The following is a 16,838-nucleotide window of genomic DNA, read 5'->3' as shown; positions in this document are numbered from 1 at the left end:
CCGCATCCGTCCCTGCTGCGGATACTTTGGTTCCTACCATACATCACTTTGGTTCCTACGCACAATATTTACGTTACTATTTTTTTCCTACTAAATTTACATAAAATTGAAAATTAATAACAGAATCTAAAAGTTAAAATCGACACTAAGGAAAAAACAACGAAAAGCTTAACGCTGAAATCAGCCCCAGAGTCCGTTAGCATCACACCGGGGGACGATAGCGTAGCTGCGCTGTTTCCTGTGTTGAGAGCTAAGAATGAGCCATTCACAGCGCTACTGAAAATATAACACAGCTCCACGGAATAACTGTTTATATTCGTGACTCTAGTGAATTCAACAGGTAAGACTTACACTGATAAAGTGTTATGCTGCCACTTAAACTGCACTTTCGCGCTCGGGAGTTTTTCATTTATCCAGTAAGTTTAGCATTAGGCTAACGCTCGCTAGTACCGCTAGCTAGACGCAGCAATACACGATTCAATGCAGCCGTCGTTGAATGTAGAAAATAACTTAATGTGTGAAAGACAAGTCATTTCATCTAGCATATTAAACAGTAGGTCACCAAAAGTCCTAAATGGCTGTATTATCATAAAAACAAACTACATGACTGGACTGGAAGTGTCACGATATCAGAATTCTGACTTCGATATTATACTGAAAAGATACCACGACATAAACATAAAACATCAGGAGAAGTATTAAAATACCAGACGACAAAACGTGGAACTTTTTTTTATTATTATTTAATGAAAAGAACAAAATCTGAAAGCATTTTACAAAGTCATAGCAGGGCAGTGGAGGTAGTGAAAATAAGCCACAAAGCGACATAAATGAAATATTGAACCACAGTGTGTTTTTAATGCCCAACTAAAACTGGAGGGACTTGGCCACCTCTTTACATGTTCAGGTCTCTACTTGTTATAAATGATGGCATCCTTGCAGAGATAAGTGAGACTTTAGTTGATCTAGTATCACTGGTGTTGTTTATTTGTGTACTTGTGAACAGCTGATATTTAGCAGCTTGGTAATTATGGTGAAGTGTACCAGTGTGAAAGCTGTGTATGCCACATTGGTGAATTAGCCATAAAGATAAAGTCAAGTTCAACATTCATCATTTCTCTAATTAGCACAATGGTGAAAAATGTTTGTTACAAAACGAATCACACTTGTCTGAATTATATTTGCGGGCATATTGTACTTATATTATCTATCACATTCACTAAGTTGCTGCTCTGTGAATCCTTGAACAAAGTGACACGTCTGTCAGCAAGATCCATCCATCCATCATCTATACACTGCTTAATCCTCACTAGGGTCACAGGGGGGCTGGAGCCTATCCCAGCCGAGTCAGGGTGAAGGCAGGGGACACTGTGGACAGGTCACCAGGTATCACAGGGCAGCAGCATAATTAAATATTTCGCTTTGCCTTTGCCGTGTCCACAAGCTGTGCACAGTTGGCATCGGTGCTTGGATTTCTATGAAAGCTTCCAGAGAGAAAGAAGCACTTGGTGCATCCACCATGCTGGCAGGGAAAGGTAGCGGATCACTACTCTGCTGTCGCACTTAGATGTCAGTCAACACTGCTGGTATTGGTATCAGCAAAATTGTACTTAGCATCATTTTTAACAATGTGGTATTGCAGTACTTTTACAGTGTCGGTGTTCTGCGAAACACTCAACTGAACATGACAGTTTAAGTGTTGGTTTTGTTTTCTTTTTCATCTTAATCATCTTATGAAGTGAATCTATATTTCACTTACTCTTATTAAACTGACTTTAATAGATGTCAGAGTAGTAAGTTCAGGTTTGCAGAGTGCCACTTAGCTGACCTGCTTTATGCTGGCCTCTATCTCAGACAGCTTGATGACTGAATCTCTCTGCTTGTCCTTCTGCCCTCAGGTGCATCATCATGTCTGGTGGTCCAGCTGTGCGGGTCAGCATCGAGTCTTCCTGCGAGAAGCAGGTGCAGGAAGTGGCCCTGGATGGGACAGAGACATACGTCCCTCCTCTGTCCATGTCCCAGAATTTATCAAAGTTGGCGCAAAGGATTGACTTCAGCCAGGGATCCGACTCAGAGGAGGAAGGTGTCGAGGGGGAACCCAGGGACCGAGAGTGGGGGAAGCAGGAGCAAGAAGAAGAAGAAGGTAACGTATGTGTTAGAGGCTGAGCTAGATTCCATTAACTTGATGGACACCAGCTACAATCATAGTTAAAGCAGTCAGATTGCTGCACAGCACATGTCAGTGTTACATGTGAAGCTGAACTTTCTCTGTCAAGGTTCCTTCAGGTCAATACATTTCTGGACTTGAAATTTTAAGAAATGTATTGTAGGAGGCAAAAATCCTTGAAGACAATTTTAGGCAATATTATTTTTAAAATCACTAAAAAGTTGCACATCCTATTTAAAAAGTTAACTTGCATTAATTCAACCGGTTATTCAGATGTTTTTTTTTTTTTTTTTTTTACAGTATACTTGCATTCATTTTATTTACTAATCCTAGTTAATAATAAATAACAAAGAAGTTGCACAAGTTTACCCCAATTAACTGTTTATATTTCCTGATTTTTATTTATTTATTTTACTGCTTAAGGTGACATATAAGGTTGAAAATGTAAATGATTTTAAAAGGTAGAAGCCAGAAAAACGAAGTACTCTGAAGTTTATCGGGAAAATTAAAGACGCTACAGTTCACATTTACTACTTTCACTCCTTTCTGTAACAACTTATTTTTATCAAGAACGAATGCTGCAGTTGCCACAAGACAGGAGCACAGAATAATACAACTGAGTCGTATTGATTCTGTTTTCTCCATCAGAATGAAATCTAATTAGTGTTTGGTTGTTTGGTTTTTAAACAGGTACAGTGAAGTTTCAGCCTTCTCTTTGGCCCTGGGACTCAGTGCGTAACAACCTTCGCAGTGCCCTGACAGAGATGTGTGTTCTTTATGATGTGCTCAGTGTGGTGAAGGAGAAGAAGTACATGGCTTTAGATCCAGTGTCTCAGGATCCAACAGCTGGCAAGGTAACCTACCGCAGCATATCCCCATCACTGCCATTACTAAACATCTACAGGAGGGGAAACACTGGATAATATGCAAGTGTGCAAATTACTTACATTACTCAAAGACGTCTGTGCACCCACTCATTGTTTTACTTGCACATTTACTGGTACCCAATGTCTATTTGTAAAAAGAAAAACAAAAACATCCTGTCGACCGTCTGCAGACGCCTCAGGTGTTCCAGCTGATCAGTAAGAAGAAATCACTGGGTACAGCAGCGCAGCTCCTCATGAAGGGAGCAGAGAAGCTCAGCAAGTCAGTCGCAGAGAACCAGGAGAACAGGAGGCAGCGAGACTTCAACTCTGAGCTGCTGCGACTCCGATCACAGTGGAAGCTACGCAAAGTCGGAGACAAGATCCTGGGAGACCTCAGCTACCGGAGTGCAGGTGATCAGTCCTGTCACTCAGACAAATCTGTCGCACTGATGTGTTCTACAAACTAACTAACTCTGCTTTTTTATTTATCCATGCAGGTTCCCTTTTTCCTCATCATGGCACATTTGAGGTGATCAAAAACACTGACATCGATCTAGACAAGAAGATCCCGGAGGACTACTGCCCCCTGGATGTCCAGATCCCCAGTGACTTGGAGGGATCAGCTTATATCAAGGTCAGAGGGGAATAACGTCTCCGTAATGCTATTTTCTATTAAAATAGAGTTGAAAACGCGTTTGGGTTGATTTGAGTTTTACAGGTGAAATGTGAAGAAAATAAATGAAAGGAAATGATGATTATTAGATTCACAAATTATTTTGTGGACTCTGCTTACCTGTGTAGTTCTTTTCTTAATATATTTTTTTATACTTTCCATACTGCATTCATTCATTTATTTTAGATGATTTCAGAAATCTGTAGCCGTAACACTTCAGTATGTTTTTGTCTTCAGGTGTCCATCCAGAAACAAGCCCCCGACATCGGTGACCTGGGAACCGTCAACCTGTTCAGGAGACCGCAAAAGAACAAGAGCAGTATGTTTCAGCACACACAAACATGGAATTGCATTTTAAATGTTTAAAAGTGGCTCTGAATTTGTTTATTTAGATTCAGTGATATTTAGTTCTTGTTTCTTTTCCTTCCTCTCTGCTCAGGCACGCAGCCGTGGCACGTGAAGCTCGAGGCGGCTCAGAACGTTTTGCTCTGTAAGGAGATCTTTGCCCAGCTGTCCAGAGAGGCTGTTCAGATTAAATCCCAGATTCCTCATATTGTTGTGAAGAACCAGATCATCTCTCAGCCGTTCCCAGGTCAGAACTCTCGTTGCAACATCGAAACGGGAAGCAAAAAGGTTCTCTATTTGTTGCACGTTTAACATTAAAGTGACAGTCTGCCTGTGTCAGGTTGGAGCTTTCTGACTCCTTTACTGTACGTGAAGAGACTTTTTACACCAGGAGTTCATCCAAAGTTCAGTTTCTCTCCAGGGGCAAATATTCATGTTTACATTAGAGTTTTTCTCTAAAAGGGTAGGGCTTTGTTCACTGATCAAACATTGTAACTCAAACATTCCTGCTTTTTTTTTTGTTGTTTTTTAATCATCTCTGTGGCTCCGGATTCAGCAAACACACTCAGACCTTTCTGTGATTCCCTTTTAAAGGTCTGCAGCTTTCAATCTCGCTGTGCCACTCTACCGGAGAGAAGAAGAACAACCGGGCGTCTCCAGAGAAGTCCAAACCGGACAACCACCTTTACGTACTGGAACACAATCTGCACCAAATGATGAGGGAGGTGAGATGTGACGACATTTTACATCTCGTCTGGAACAGTTTCTGCTCTGCCATCTCTGATTAGCCTGACATTTTCACAACATAAAATATGGATATTTACAAAGATGTTTGTGAAATTTTCTATAACATTTTGGCACAATTTGTCTTAAAAGTTTAGCAAAAAATAACTTTCTAAGTATTTTTCTTTTGTTTTGTTCTATTGTGACATGCAGAAAATATCCCTCGTTGACTTTTGCATTTTACATTTTTTTCTTAATAAGAGCTCAAAGATTTCATGATGGCTTAATTTTTTTTTATTTCAGCTCACCCATGATCAGAGATTAGTTGATCTGCTTGTCCAGTATTGCAGATTCTGTATCAATATCGTGACGAGAAATAGCTGAAAATTCTAGACTTTTTTCTTTAGTAGTTCCTAAGATATTGTTTTTTAAATAAAGACTCGATTTTAAAGTGTGAAAAAATGAGCGGAAAGTGAGTCAGTCAGCAATTTAAAAAAGAAAAATCTCAGAAAGTACTTAATATATAATAACTTAGAATGTCACAGGTACCATTTCACAAGAAAAGTTTCAAGCAAATCAAATGGTCATTACGTTGAACCACCTTGTTTCTTTCTTAGTTCCACAAGCAGCAGCTGAGCTCTGTGGTGATGCCACATCCTGCCAGCGCCCCCTTTGGCCACAAACGCCTGCGTCTAGCAGGACCGCTGGCCTACGACAAGACTGAAATCTCCAACTTACAGCAGAGTGAGGGGCTGCTGGAGAAGATCATCAAACAGGCCAAACACATCTTCCTACGTAGCAGGTAACTTAATTCATATGGTTGATACCAGCAACAGTCTTTGCAGTTTGATGTCAGAGAAATTAATCTAGAAATAGAACCGTTATCAGGTGCTTTATGAAGGAATCGCAGTGGGCATCACAGTGTTTGTCTTTGTGGTGACCAGGACGGCGCGGACCATCGACAGCTTGGCCAGCCGGATCGAGGATCCTCAGATTCAGGCTCACTGGTCCAACATCAACGATGTGTACGAGTCCAGTGTCAAGGTGCTCATCACCTCGCAGGGCTACGAGCAGATCTGCAAGTAAGTGCAGGAGGGAGAAGGACTCATGATGTCTTTAATGCCTGGCTCATGGACACTCTCAGATAAGGCTTCACATGTTTTTGTGTGTTTAGATCCATCCAGCTGCAGCTGAACATCGGCGTCGAGCAAATCAGGGTGGTTCACAGAGACGGACGCGTCATCACACTGTCACACCAGGAGCAGGAGCTGCAGGACTTTCTCCTCTCGCAGGTACCACAGCTAACTTCCAACATAGTCAACTTTCACACAGACTGGGTTTCTTGGAAGCAGCTTGTACGACGGCTCAGCTGAGCTCAAAACATCATGTCAGCTACAAGTTTTCCTCACTGGTTATAGGTGCACAGCTTCTGTTTGCAAGTCTGGGTGTCACGTTTTTAAGTCACGTGTATCCCTTCCCCCTTGTTACAGATGTCACAGCATCAGGTTCATGCAGTTCAGCAGCTGGCTAAAGTAATGGGCTGGCACGTCCTGAGCTTCAGCAACCATGTGGGTCTGGGCCCAGTGGAGAGCATCGGAAACGCCTCCGCCGTCACTGTTGCTTCTCCCAATGGAGAATACGCCATCTCAGGTGAGGCAGGTTCTGAGGTTATGATCCTGATTGAGCCCCAGTGTGTGTTTTTATATTATTCTATTTATATGCTGCCACCATGGCAGCAATGTAAACCTGATAAATAATAAATGGGTTAAAATTCAGGTATTTGTAAAGTTTTATTGCTGCTGTTGGGGTGGATTGATTCATGATTGATTGATTGTGGGGAAAAAAAGAAATCTGTAGATGAACTGAATGTTCCACAGTGCACTGAGTTCACGCTACTTGCTAGCCTGATTAACCGAAATGAATTTTAAATTAACACAGAAGATAGTATTTGCTGCATATTAAAACATTGTAACCTGGTTATTTTCCACTAAAGTGATTAGAGCAGACTGGGATTCACATGATTTGTGAAAATGCATCAGCTGGTAATGCAGCACAAGAGCTACTGAAAAATATCACACAGACAAGTTGGTGAATGTTTTTACATAACCGGACATGTTGGTTGTTGAGCTGTGATACACAAATTACTGTCTGCAAAGCTTCCACTTGACTTTTTGGCTAAAATGCTGCCGCACTGACTAGACATCAGTTAGTTTGTAGTCGACTCGGAGTAACCGTTCAGTTAAATGTGTTGGAGCAGTCTACGTTAGGTTGGGAGAGTTCAAAGCTGTGAGAATGTGGGTGTGTTCCTCCCTCAGCCAACAGTCATGGATTAAAACCTGTCCATGCTTTTTAAGATTGCCACCAACCAATCGACTAGTCAACGCTGCAGCTCTACCAGGCAGAGTACTGAGCTGTGGAACATCTGTGTTTTGGCAAAACCCAGTATCACAGGAAAATAGATGATCGTATAAGAAACTCACTACACACACCTCACCTTTACAGGTGTGTAGTGTAAGCAAAGAACCTGTGTAAACAGCTGGATTGACTCATAGTCTGTGGTCTGATTCTTAAGACCACATACGTTCCTCGAGTTGGATTCTTGACGAGGGGCATTATGCTTCATGTTTCTTTTTGCTGCTGAATATAAAATTAAGGCAATCACGCTGTAAAAATAACGAAGTATGAGATAAAATAAATGTAAAAATGAGACACAGCCCCACCTGTTCTCTCAGACGGCTATAAAAAGAGGCTGAACCCCCCACTGTGATGACAGAGCTGTTAGTCCACTCAATAAATTACCAGACATCCGGGTAAACAAGCTCAATCATTATATTGTCATTACAGTCCTGGGTCACCATCAGACACGCCGACGACAAGCAATAAAACTAATTTCACTACTGAGATTATCCCGTATAGGCCAGAAGCAGAGATAAGACCTGATGAATTGTGTGTTAACAGACGTTCTCTGGTATTCCTACTGGCAACAGAGCTACAGCAATACAACAGTCTCCCAGTCAGTTTAGAAAGAAGCAGGAAATCACAGAAACAAGCTGATACAAGCTGAGGGATCATTAAGAGGCATCACCACAAAATCATTCCTGGAATGCATCATGTCAGCTTCATAAACTGTTATCCTGAGGCCACCTGACAAATACTGAACATCCTCAGAACCTTCAGTTAATACAAGTGAAATACGGATGTGTTAATATGAGAGATTAATAACGTGTGTGTTTCTTTTCAGTGCGTAACGGCCCGGAGAGCGGCTGTAAAGTTTTGGTCCAGTTCCCTCGCAGCCAGACCAAAGAGCTGCCGAAGAGCGACATCATCCAGGACGCCAAGTGGAGCCACCTCAGAGGGCCGTACAAAGAGGTCCACTGGAGCAAGATGGAGGGACGCAACTTCGTTTACAAGATGGAGCTCCTCATGGCTGCGCTGACTCCGTGTCCTTAGATACAACCTGACTCTCCTCTGAACTGGACAGCCAACAGCTCTCACACAGACTCCACAGAAACCTCAGATTTGCAATGATACAGTCCTACTTGTAAAAACATGTCTCTCCTTCTTCCACTGGTTTTTATAATCCAGCTCACTGACTGCTATAAGCTCATTTCCACACATCGTAGTATCTGCTGCCTGCTCTGTTTTTGAAGATGTGTAGTGTGTGTTTACCTCCAACAGTTTGATACAAAATAGAAAGCAACGCCTCTCAGTTCGTACGTATTTGTGCCGATGAATATTTTGCTCTTAAGAATAAAGCAATGAATTTACAGAGAGGAACGAGTTTCTGGATTTTTGGTTTGGAGCAGCCGCATTTTGCAAACTTTTAATCTGACCCTCTAGTTTTCTAAATAAATAAGCCCTAAATTTAACCTCCGTCGGCTCACAGGTTGAAAGTACAGACATGAAAAAGAAAAAGACAAACTCCATTTGATAGACAATAAATACATTATGTATTGTGTTCCAGTGTCATCTCAGATGTATTCACGTTCACTCCAGTCCTCCGCAGTGGGCTGGAGATGCACGTGGATTCAGTAGAAAATGTAAACATGCTTTTCATAATTAACAATCCGCCTCCGCTGATCGAGCTTGAATTTAAACAGTGATACAGTTAATTTATTTACATCTCAGCTCTATAAACGGGTCCTTGTGTTTCAGCTCGGAGCAGCCTCGGGTGTGTTTTCATGCCGGGGCTCAGACTGATGTCGGTCGAGAGGCTGCAGCTCCGTCGTGTCGTTTTCTGGGGAAGATTAAAACCGTCAATACAGAAACCGGCATCGACACAACGCGCTCCTGTAACGAAGCCACAATAGAACGTCACAGACCTTTGTACTGAAACACGCCTTTATTTAGATACAATAGATAACATCAGCCCACATTCACGCCCAACAAGCCACATGCAGACGTCTCACTCAGTGACACAGCGGTTAGAAAGAACCTGAGTAAACCATGAACTCCAGTGCAAACAAACCGCCTGAATACACTTTTTGAAATATCAATCATCTCAAAAAGTAGCTGCACCTGCATGAGTTAACTTTTTGCACTGTCAATGAGCTACTGTAGTAAATTATGAAGCTTGTCTTGTGTGACTTAAAAGGCGTTCGATACCATGAATGTGCTTTAAAGACAGAGACTTGTTGTTGCTTTACCTGGCATCTGTCTCCTGCGCCTCCAGGCCACTATCCTCCTGTAGGCCTTGTCCAGCAGCCACATGGCCAGCATGAGGAGTCCAGCCAAACAGGCCAGAGCGAGCGCAGAGACAGACAGGTACTGAAGATCCTCATACAGAACCTCTGGAAGACACGAACACAGATTCACTTCAGACAACGTCCTCTAAACACCAGAATCCCCGATCAGGTTGTCTGTCAGGGATGTGACTGATGAATAGCTTCGGTCATTCCAGACTTTCACATCCTTCACAGGTACCAGTACTGTGTGTCAATCACAAGTGTTTTGGCTGAAATTGAACCTTATTTTGTTGAGGGAAGTTAGTCTGACCTGTCTGACCTGTAGCGCGACTACAGCAGTGTTGCTCAAGGGCACTCTGGTGCTTTGTCACTTTTCTTTCAGTCTTTATTAGGATCCCTATTAACAGCAACGCAAGCTTCTGCAACTCTTCCTGAAAAAATCGATGCAAACTTACAGCTTTTTCCTCATAGATAGATAGATAGATAGATAGATAGATAGATAGATAGATAGATAGATAGATAGACTGATAGATAGATATTTTATTTGTTGCCTTGGAGATATTCAGTTTTCATCATCAGACTTTATATTTTCCACATGCCTCATTTTATCCATCCTGCATTTTCACATAATCAAATCTATCAAACTATATCTCATCATCTCCATTCCTGTTTGTTGTCTATTTTCACCCAACCTTCCTTTTTTTTCTTTCACCACTCCTCACTAGCTTGCACTCGCACACTAAATAAGATTCCTGTTATTAACACTCTTTAACAACATGCAGTGTCAGTGAGTTCCTCTTGCTCGACTGTTTTCTTTGTCACACTGTCCTGCCCACTTTTATCAACAGTCATGAGTCTGCCTGTTTGGGAAACCTGGGCAGGGCTCCTGACATCCTAACACAACTGTTACCACACTCTCACACAGACTCTGTGAAACTTAAGACTCTGGGTTTTATTTCATCCCTCAGTTTGGACCATCTTTGCTTGTTAAATCATGTCAAGGAATTTTTGTGTCTTGCTCTTGCTGTCTGCTTTTTTCTTTTTTTGTTGTTTTTTTTTTTCCAGGCTGATTTGCTGCTGCTTGAATTAGGCAACAGGTATGAAGCAAGTGCTTTTAATTCCCTTAAAGCTATGCTTCTTGGCTGTTCCTCAGTGACTCTAATGGAAGAGAAGATGATTCCAGTTTGGCTAAATGAGCTTTTCCAAATTCTGTCTCTCTATGTGAGCTGTATGGAGGCCAGATCCACTCACCGTTGACTTTCAGGACAAACCCAGCGTCCTTGCTGCTTCCTGTTGCCTCTGTGACAGTGACCACGTAGTATCCAGCGTCCTGCAGCCGCAGGTCCGACAGGCCCATAGAACCGTTGTCGTAGGATTGCACTCTGCTGCTGTAATCCACCGTTATGTTGGTGTAAACCCCCGGCTGCCAAGTCCCTATAGTCCGGCTCACCGCTCCTGACATAAAGGTCCATTGTATGGTGGGGATCCCATTGCAAGTTACATCCAGTGAGAAGAACACATCCTCCTGCACTGACCTGGTGAGGCTCCTCTGAGGAGAAACGATGGAGATGGCTCCGGCTGACAAAGAAGAAGCATAAAGAGATGTGAAGATACAGACTTTAACCAGCAAAGAGCATTAAAAGACATGAAAACTTCAGAAGAGCCTTTGTTGAGAGAAAAACGTTCATTAAAATGGATGTTAATAATGAAATAGGCTTTTTTGTTTTGAATGAATTTACTGTTTGCTGCTGGTTCTGGTTCTGTCTTTCTTCAAGGATTTGTTTTTTTATTCTTCTTTGCGCCGCTCTCGTTTGTCTCTGAGTCACCTGTAGATTTATTTGAGCTGCCTTTTTAGTTACTTTTTAATTTATCAGTTAGTTTCTTTTGGTTCTCTGTAAGTTCTGCTTTGTTCTCTGAGCGTTGTATAATCATGTTAGAGTATAACCTTCTGCTGCTGTCCTTGGTGGTCCTGTTTAATGTTGTTTTGGTTTCTTTTAAGAATGATAAGATAAGATAAAGATAAAACAAGATAAGAAAAGAGAAAAGATAAGATAAACCTTTGTTGCTCCCAAAAGAAATTCTTGTGTCAGATTTTCCTGAATTCCTGAATTTCCCCCATGAGGTTTAATAAAGAATTGTCTTATCTTATTTTACTCAAAAAAACAAAAAGACATAAGAAACGCAGTGCCAACATAACAATAAGACATAAGTACGATACGTCAGTGAAACACAATAAATAGGCTAAACTAAGGCTGGAAAAGAACAGTAAAAAATAAAGCTGGCAATTATACTGAGATAAAAATGAAATATTTCACATTACGTTGACAGTTTTGTACATGAAAGTGACATATTGCACGTGATTTTTGTTGGTTACTTCATGTTGATCAAGATTTTGTACCTTTGCTGATAAAAGATAAAAGAACACACACAAAAAGATTTGTAAACAGATAAATACATGAGGCCAGAGATTGTATGTTTAGATGTGAATAGATAAGAATGGAGCATTAATGTGATGTGATGTATAAGTTTAGGAGGCACAGAAACACTGCATGACAAACACCTCTACCTTTGGTTACTGTTCAACCTTCATGCAGATGTAAGTGGAGCAGAAATATGTCAGCACATGACACAAAACAGAGCCATAAAAGGAAAATATTTCACCATGACACAGTTGGCTGCTGACAATCGCTGTGACTCATTTGCCTCAAATGCCACGTAGAGCCAGAAATGAGTTACTCTGCTGGCTTCTCTGTCAAATTACAACCTGAAACTAGTCGAGCAAGATGAGAAGTGACAATTTGCAGAAGTTTTGGTCTCAGGGCTGTTTTGGCCACCCCTCGTTAAATGTTTTCACGCAGGTGTCAGCGGGGGATCTGGTTCTGCTGGTGCTATGTTTGCTTAATGAAGCACAGGTAAAGAATTCCACATGAGAATACCTGCGCTGACTAAGAAACGAGGCAGTGTGGGAACAGTTCCTACCTGCTCGTCAACTTAAAATGATGATGAAGCAATAAGCCTTTACAAATACTTACATTGTTTTTGCGCAAAAGAATAGATTAAATAAATGTTCTTTAAAGCCTTTCAGGTTCATGACTCAATTTGTGACTCAATCAAAGCAAATCACATCAGATCAGGACATGCTGTAATTTTTCTGCACAGTTTTAATTCCATTTTTTGTGCAACTGAATTCAGCTTTAATGTACTGAGAACTTGGGTACACTTCAGGACAATCTGATGGTTACACGGTGAAATGCACAGCAGTGTGTACAGAACAGGACTGTGCTGATCTACGAGTTGAGCAAGTTAATTCAAAGAATCTCAGAAAATGTTGTGAGTTTCACCTCCCTGTTTAGAATCCCGCCAGGTTTTTACTGTTAGTTTCTATAGAAAGAGCTGCACCCTGATGCTATGTATTTAGTGCTGAACAAATATAGGATTGTCCTGCTGGCCAGCCGTCAAACGCCACAGTACAATACATGGAGAAAGACAAAATGAGACGTGTGCGGCAGAGCTTACCGAGGTGACACATATATAATGTGATGCTGAGAAACACAGCAACATCTTGTACATCCCAGAGCTTGAAATGCCACATTAGAATCCCAGACCCATTTGTCGAACCGCAGAAGAAGAATCTCCTCCAGGTTGATTCACATTCTGAGGACCTTCTTCTCTCCGTTTGTTATCCACCACAGCTTTTCCTCGTTCCCACAGTTTCCTCGCTCTTTTTCTTTTCGCTGAAGTTTGTGTGAGTTCTCCTTGTAATTTTTGTGAGAAAGTCCAACAGTGTGTGTCACAGAAGTGCTGCAGTTTCCCTCCTCTCTCAGGACTGTGCTGGATCTCTCCTCATACCTACGCAAGTCAGTGCCAGCCAGCCCACACCTATCAGACAGGTTCAGCCGGAGATTACTGAGCAAACATGTACCGAGCGCTTGTGTGACCTCACACTCAGGCGCGCTCACCTGAGGAAAGAAAGCTGCAGAGCTAAAAAACACAGTATATCCTTCTCAGCTTTTCCACAACTCCCACTGAGCCAACACTCACTGGGCCGCACACAGACACCCTATCACAAAATGAAACCAGGACAGGTTGAATCACCCGGTATTCATGCTGCGACACACCTGGTAGAACGTGTCCAACAGGAAGTGTGTACTCACACGTATGCACCAAATAACACAACAGACCCAGTGAACTGACACTTCAGTATAGAAGGCTGTGAAAAGCTGCTTGATCCTGTGCTTTAGTGGCTTTGTTATATGAGTTAGTTTCTACTTTAAATAAATATAGCTTTATCAATAAATGATTTTAGACCTTCAAAAGACTAATTTCTAGCCAGGCTGACATTTTTGTATGAAATTCTACAGTGTGGTGTTCTAACTACATTTGTGAAGAGCCAAACTAAGATATTGTTATAGTTATGACATAAAATCACATAAAATGCATCGTCACAAATCTATGTCTAAATAAACTATATTGTACAGGCAAGTAGACTATCTTTATTAATAACAAAAAACAAGTGTTTTCTCTGAAGGAAACGACTCATTAGGTGGCTATAAATCACCCACATGAATACATTTGTAAATCAGTTTTATACCAAACCCCCAACTCTAGTTTATAAATACAATATGAAACAAACCCTTTAGCCCTGGCATATTTACTTAACATATACATATTGATACAGCTGCTACTGCACATTGCACATTTTTTCTTTACCAGATGAGATTAAAGAGTGAATTCTTGAAAAACCAAAGAAACAAACAAACAAAAAGAATACAAACACAAACTGGCTGTCAATTAACTCCATGTATTTATTTGTATTTTGTTGCTTGTCTTGTCCTTCTTTGAATTCTTCTTATTATTATTGGAGGCACGATATTTTATAATCCTGGCATGTTTAAATTTTCTTTAATTACTTTTGCAACCACTGTATGATAAGTGCTATTCAATATTAAAAAGACGTTTAACTTTCTTAATCAAAATTCTCAATAATTAAAATGGAGTACTTTTTTTTAAAGTGTATTTAATAAACTATTACATTTTAAAATCTTTAATTGTTAAATGTAGTACCTTATGTTGAGTCACTTTTTCAAAACTATTTTCTGATTAAATTCAGCTCAGTGATTTTGATGACGTAGCTGAACAGGTGAAAATAAAGTTTCGTTCAAAAACCGTTAGTTGACGCTTAGTCCGGATGTCGGCTCTTTTTCCGCGGATTTAGCTCGAATTATTGAAAACGGCGTTAGAAGTTGGGTTTAGTTTAGGGTGGGAGCGTTTTGGCTGCTTCTTGCGACAGTTTGCAAGCTGTCTTCTGTATTTTGTTCGTGGGTTTTATTTTACCGTCGACGTTCGGCTCGTTAAACGCCGAGTTCAAGCTCAAGAAGCCTGCGCCATTTTGTCCCCCCTGCGCCAAACGCAGGTGCAGCGTCTGTTAGCTAGCAATTAATTAATTAACGGAGTGGACGACAACGCTTGGTGAGTTTTCTCGAACCATCCAACTTTACATTCATTTTAGCGAGTTAGACTGTCGTGTTAACTATTTAGACAACTGTAAGTCAGAAGACATTATTTTGTCGACTGCTTTGAGTGTGACGCAGCAGAATTAGCACAGTTAGCTAACTAGCACGCTTAGGCCTTCTTCAGTTTTCACGTTTCTTCACGTGTGTTTTTCGGCGTATTAAATAAACTGGATAAAATATTACACAGCTAGCTAACGGCTTTATAGAGTTTGCTCAATCAACTTCAGTTTGGTACAAGTATATGTGAGTGATAGTGGTGTGTAGGCCCTCTAAGGTCCTTATTTAAATTAACGTTGTTTTTACCGTCATGTTAGACACTGTTGGTGCTCATGTTGAGGTTGTGAGATTTGTAATAATTACATTTTCGCGCCTGCTTTTCGTGGATTATAAAACAGAGTTGATCCAGGCATGTTGAATGTATTTAGTTAGACCTCCCACGGTAACCAGCTGGTTAGCTAACATTGTATTTACTGACAGGTTGGTTTGTGTTGAGCATGAACATGAAGTGTGTCGTTAGCCGTCCTCTCCACTAGAGACCGCTGGAAGTGCTCCGTTTGTTGTGAATCAGGATCGTTAAAAAAAAACATTATTTTCCTCAACATCACAACTTTTATCTACTTCATAAAGTCAACCGAAAGACTAAATACGCGAAAATATAGAGTCACTGTATATTTTGGAAAGTGTATGTGAATGAAGATTAGTTTATTTGCAGGTTCTGTTTCTCTGCTTCCTATTGGTCTAAAACGTACCACGTGTCCAGGAAGACACACGAAGCTGCATTTGTGAACATCGGTTGATTTAATTTAGCGCAACAAAACAACAGCAGTGTTACACGATGTCGTCGTACATCGTTAGTATTTTGTATGACGAGGTAAAATGTGTAATTTGTCTTTAGTTTTTATTTTCCAAACCAGGAGTTAGATTGACAGTGCGGAGAAGGAGGTGGTTTCCTCCGACGTGTTCCCGGTATCGCTTCTCGGCCTTTTGGCTAAGATCAAGTGTAGTATCTGTTCTTATCAGTTTAATATCTGATACGTCCCCTACCCGGGGACCATATATTAAATTGATTTTTGGAACAGGGAGATGGAATAGGGGCTTGCTCCGTCCACTCCACGCATCGACCTGGTATTGCAGTACTTCCAGGAACGGTGCACCCCCTCTATGGATGTTGAAAGAAAACTAGTAATGTAAGGTGTAGCTGGGTTGTTGATGAGTGAGTTCTGACTACAGTAAAAAGTTTAAATTATAGTTTGCTCCTCAATCTTTTTTTTCTTTAATATCGAGGTCATTCCTCAAATAGAAAATCTGACCCTTCTTTTTTTCTACAAAGAGAAGCATGTTGTGTGGGTTTTTTTTTTTTTTTTCCCCAGTTGTTAATTTTCATCTCCATCTTTTCTTGCTGTAGCTTTATACAATGCAAAATAGGCTAACCTTGAAATGCTTGATAAATAAGTTTAATCTTGTTGCTGTATTGAGGATAACTGCATATCAAAGTTTCCTGTGGGGAAATGGCAGAGGTGCATAGAGTCACAAACACAGCAAAAGTTCTCTCAGCTTAAATATCTTCTGTTCTTTATTCTGATCACAACCTCTTGTTGGGGTAAAATGCCACATTTAAGGATGACTTAAGTCAGACAAAAGCCTTTATATCACACTATTAAAGACAGTTGGGAGGACATAGAAGCCAGGTGAAGTAGATATTTAATATGATTCTGTTAGAGGAGAGCAAGTTATCAATCTAGGACTGTTTTCATTACTAGAAGATCCAAACTCTAAATACCCAATAAACACATTTGAATTATGTGTTGATAAATATAGTTTGAAAGTGATGTAGAATAAGCAGCATTTTTTAGCAAAGAGCTAAAA

The 16,838-nt window shown here is 40.8% G+C and overlaps 2 protein-coding genes across 2 annotated transcripts; one reads left to right on the top strand and one right to left on the bottom strand.

Annotated features, from left to right (window-relative positions):
- The first annotated feature begins 235 nt into the window (after positions 1-235).
- Positions 236-8,551, top strand: med17 (mediator complex subunit 17). The gene is made up of 13 exons (XM_008283064.1): positions 236-340; positions 1,899-2,143; positions 2,858-3,021; positions 3,225-3,444; positions 3,531-3,667; positions 3,944-4,025; positions 4,146-4,298; positions 4,646-4,776; positions 5,392-5,576; positions 5,719-5,856; positions 5,949-6,066; positions 6,265-6,424; positions 8,016-8,551. The coding sequence occupies exons 2-13, from the start codon at positions 1,909-1,911 to the stop codon at positions 8,222-8,224; spliced, it is 1,932 nt and encodes a 643-aa protein (XP_008281286.1). The 5' UTR covers positions 236-340; positions 1,899-1,908; the 3' UTR covers positions 8,225-8,551.
- A 149-nt stretch (positions 8,552-8,700) lies between these two features.
- Positions 8,701-13,460, bottom strand: vstm5 (V-set and transmembrane domain containing 5). Its single transcript, XM_008283062.1, has 4 exons — positions 12,976-13,460; positions 10,711-11,037; positions 9,421-9,564; positions 8,701-9,011 (listed from the first exon to the last, which is right to left on the bottom strand). Exons 1-4 carry the CDS (start codon positions 13,049-13,051, stop codon positions 8,926-8,928), a joined length of 633 nt encoding a protein of 210 aa, XP_008281284.1. The 5' UTR covers positions 13,052-13,460; the 3' UTR covers positions 8,701-8,925.
- Between the last annotated feature and the right edge of the window lie 3,378 nt (positions 13,461-16,838).

The sequence above is a fragment of the Stegastes partitus genome, unplaced genomic scaffold (assembly GCF_000690725.1).
Source record: "Stegastes partitus isolate 25-593 unplaced genomic scaffold, Stegastes_partitus-1.0.2 Scaffold296, whole genome shotgun sequence".
NCBI classification, from domain to species: domain Eukaryota; kingdom Metazoa; phylum Chordata; class Actinopteri; family Pomacentridae; genus Stegastes; species Stegastes partitus.
Note: the sequence above shows the minus strand (reverse complement) of the source record. Positions and strands in the feature narration are given on the sequence as shown.

Bases quoted from the DNA above. Each gene is read 5' to 3' on its own strand.
- med17 (XM_008283064.1), top strand. From the start codon at position 1,909: ATGTCTGGTGGTCCAGCTGTGCGGGTCAGCATCGAGTCTTCCTGCGAG. The intron at 3,022-3,224 runs GTAACCTACCGC...GACCGTCTGCAG, and splicing joins AGGATCCAACAGCTGGCAAG to ACGCCTCAGGTGTTCCAGCT. The intron at 4,026-4,145 runs GTATGTTTCAGC...CTCTCTGCTCAG, and splicing joins ACCGCAAAAGAACAAGAGCA to GCACGCAGCCGTGGCACGTG.
- vstm5 (XM_008283062.1), bottom strand. From the start codon at position 13,051: ATGTGGCATTTCAAGCTCTGGGATGTACAAGATGTTGCTGTGTTTCTC. The intron at 11,038-12,975 runs GTAAGCTCTGCC...CTTCTTTGTCAG, and splicing joins ATTATATATGTGTCACCTCG to CCGGAGCCATCTCCATCGTT. The intron at 9,565-10,710 runs GTGAGTGGATCT...CGTGTCTTCCAG, and splicing joins GTTTGTCCTGAAAGTCAACG to AGGTTCTGTATGAGGATCTT.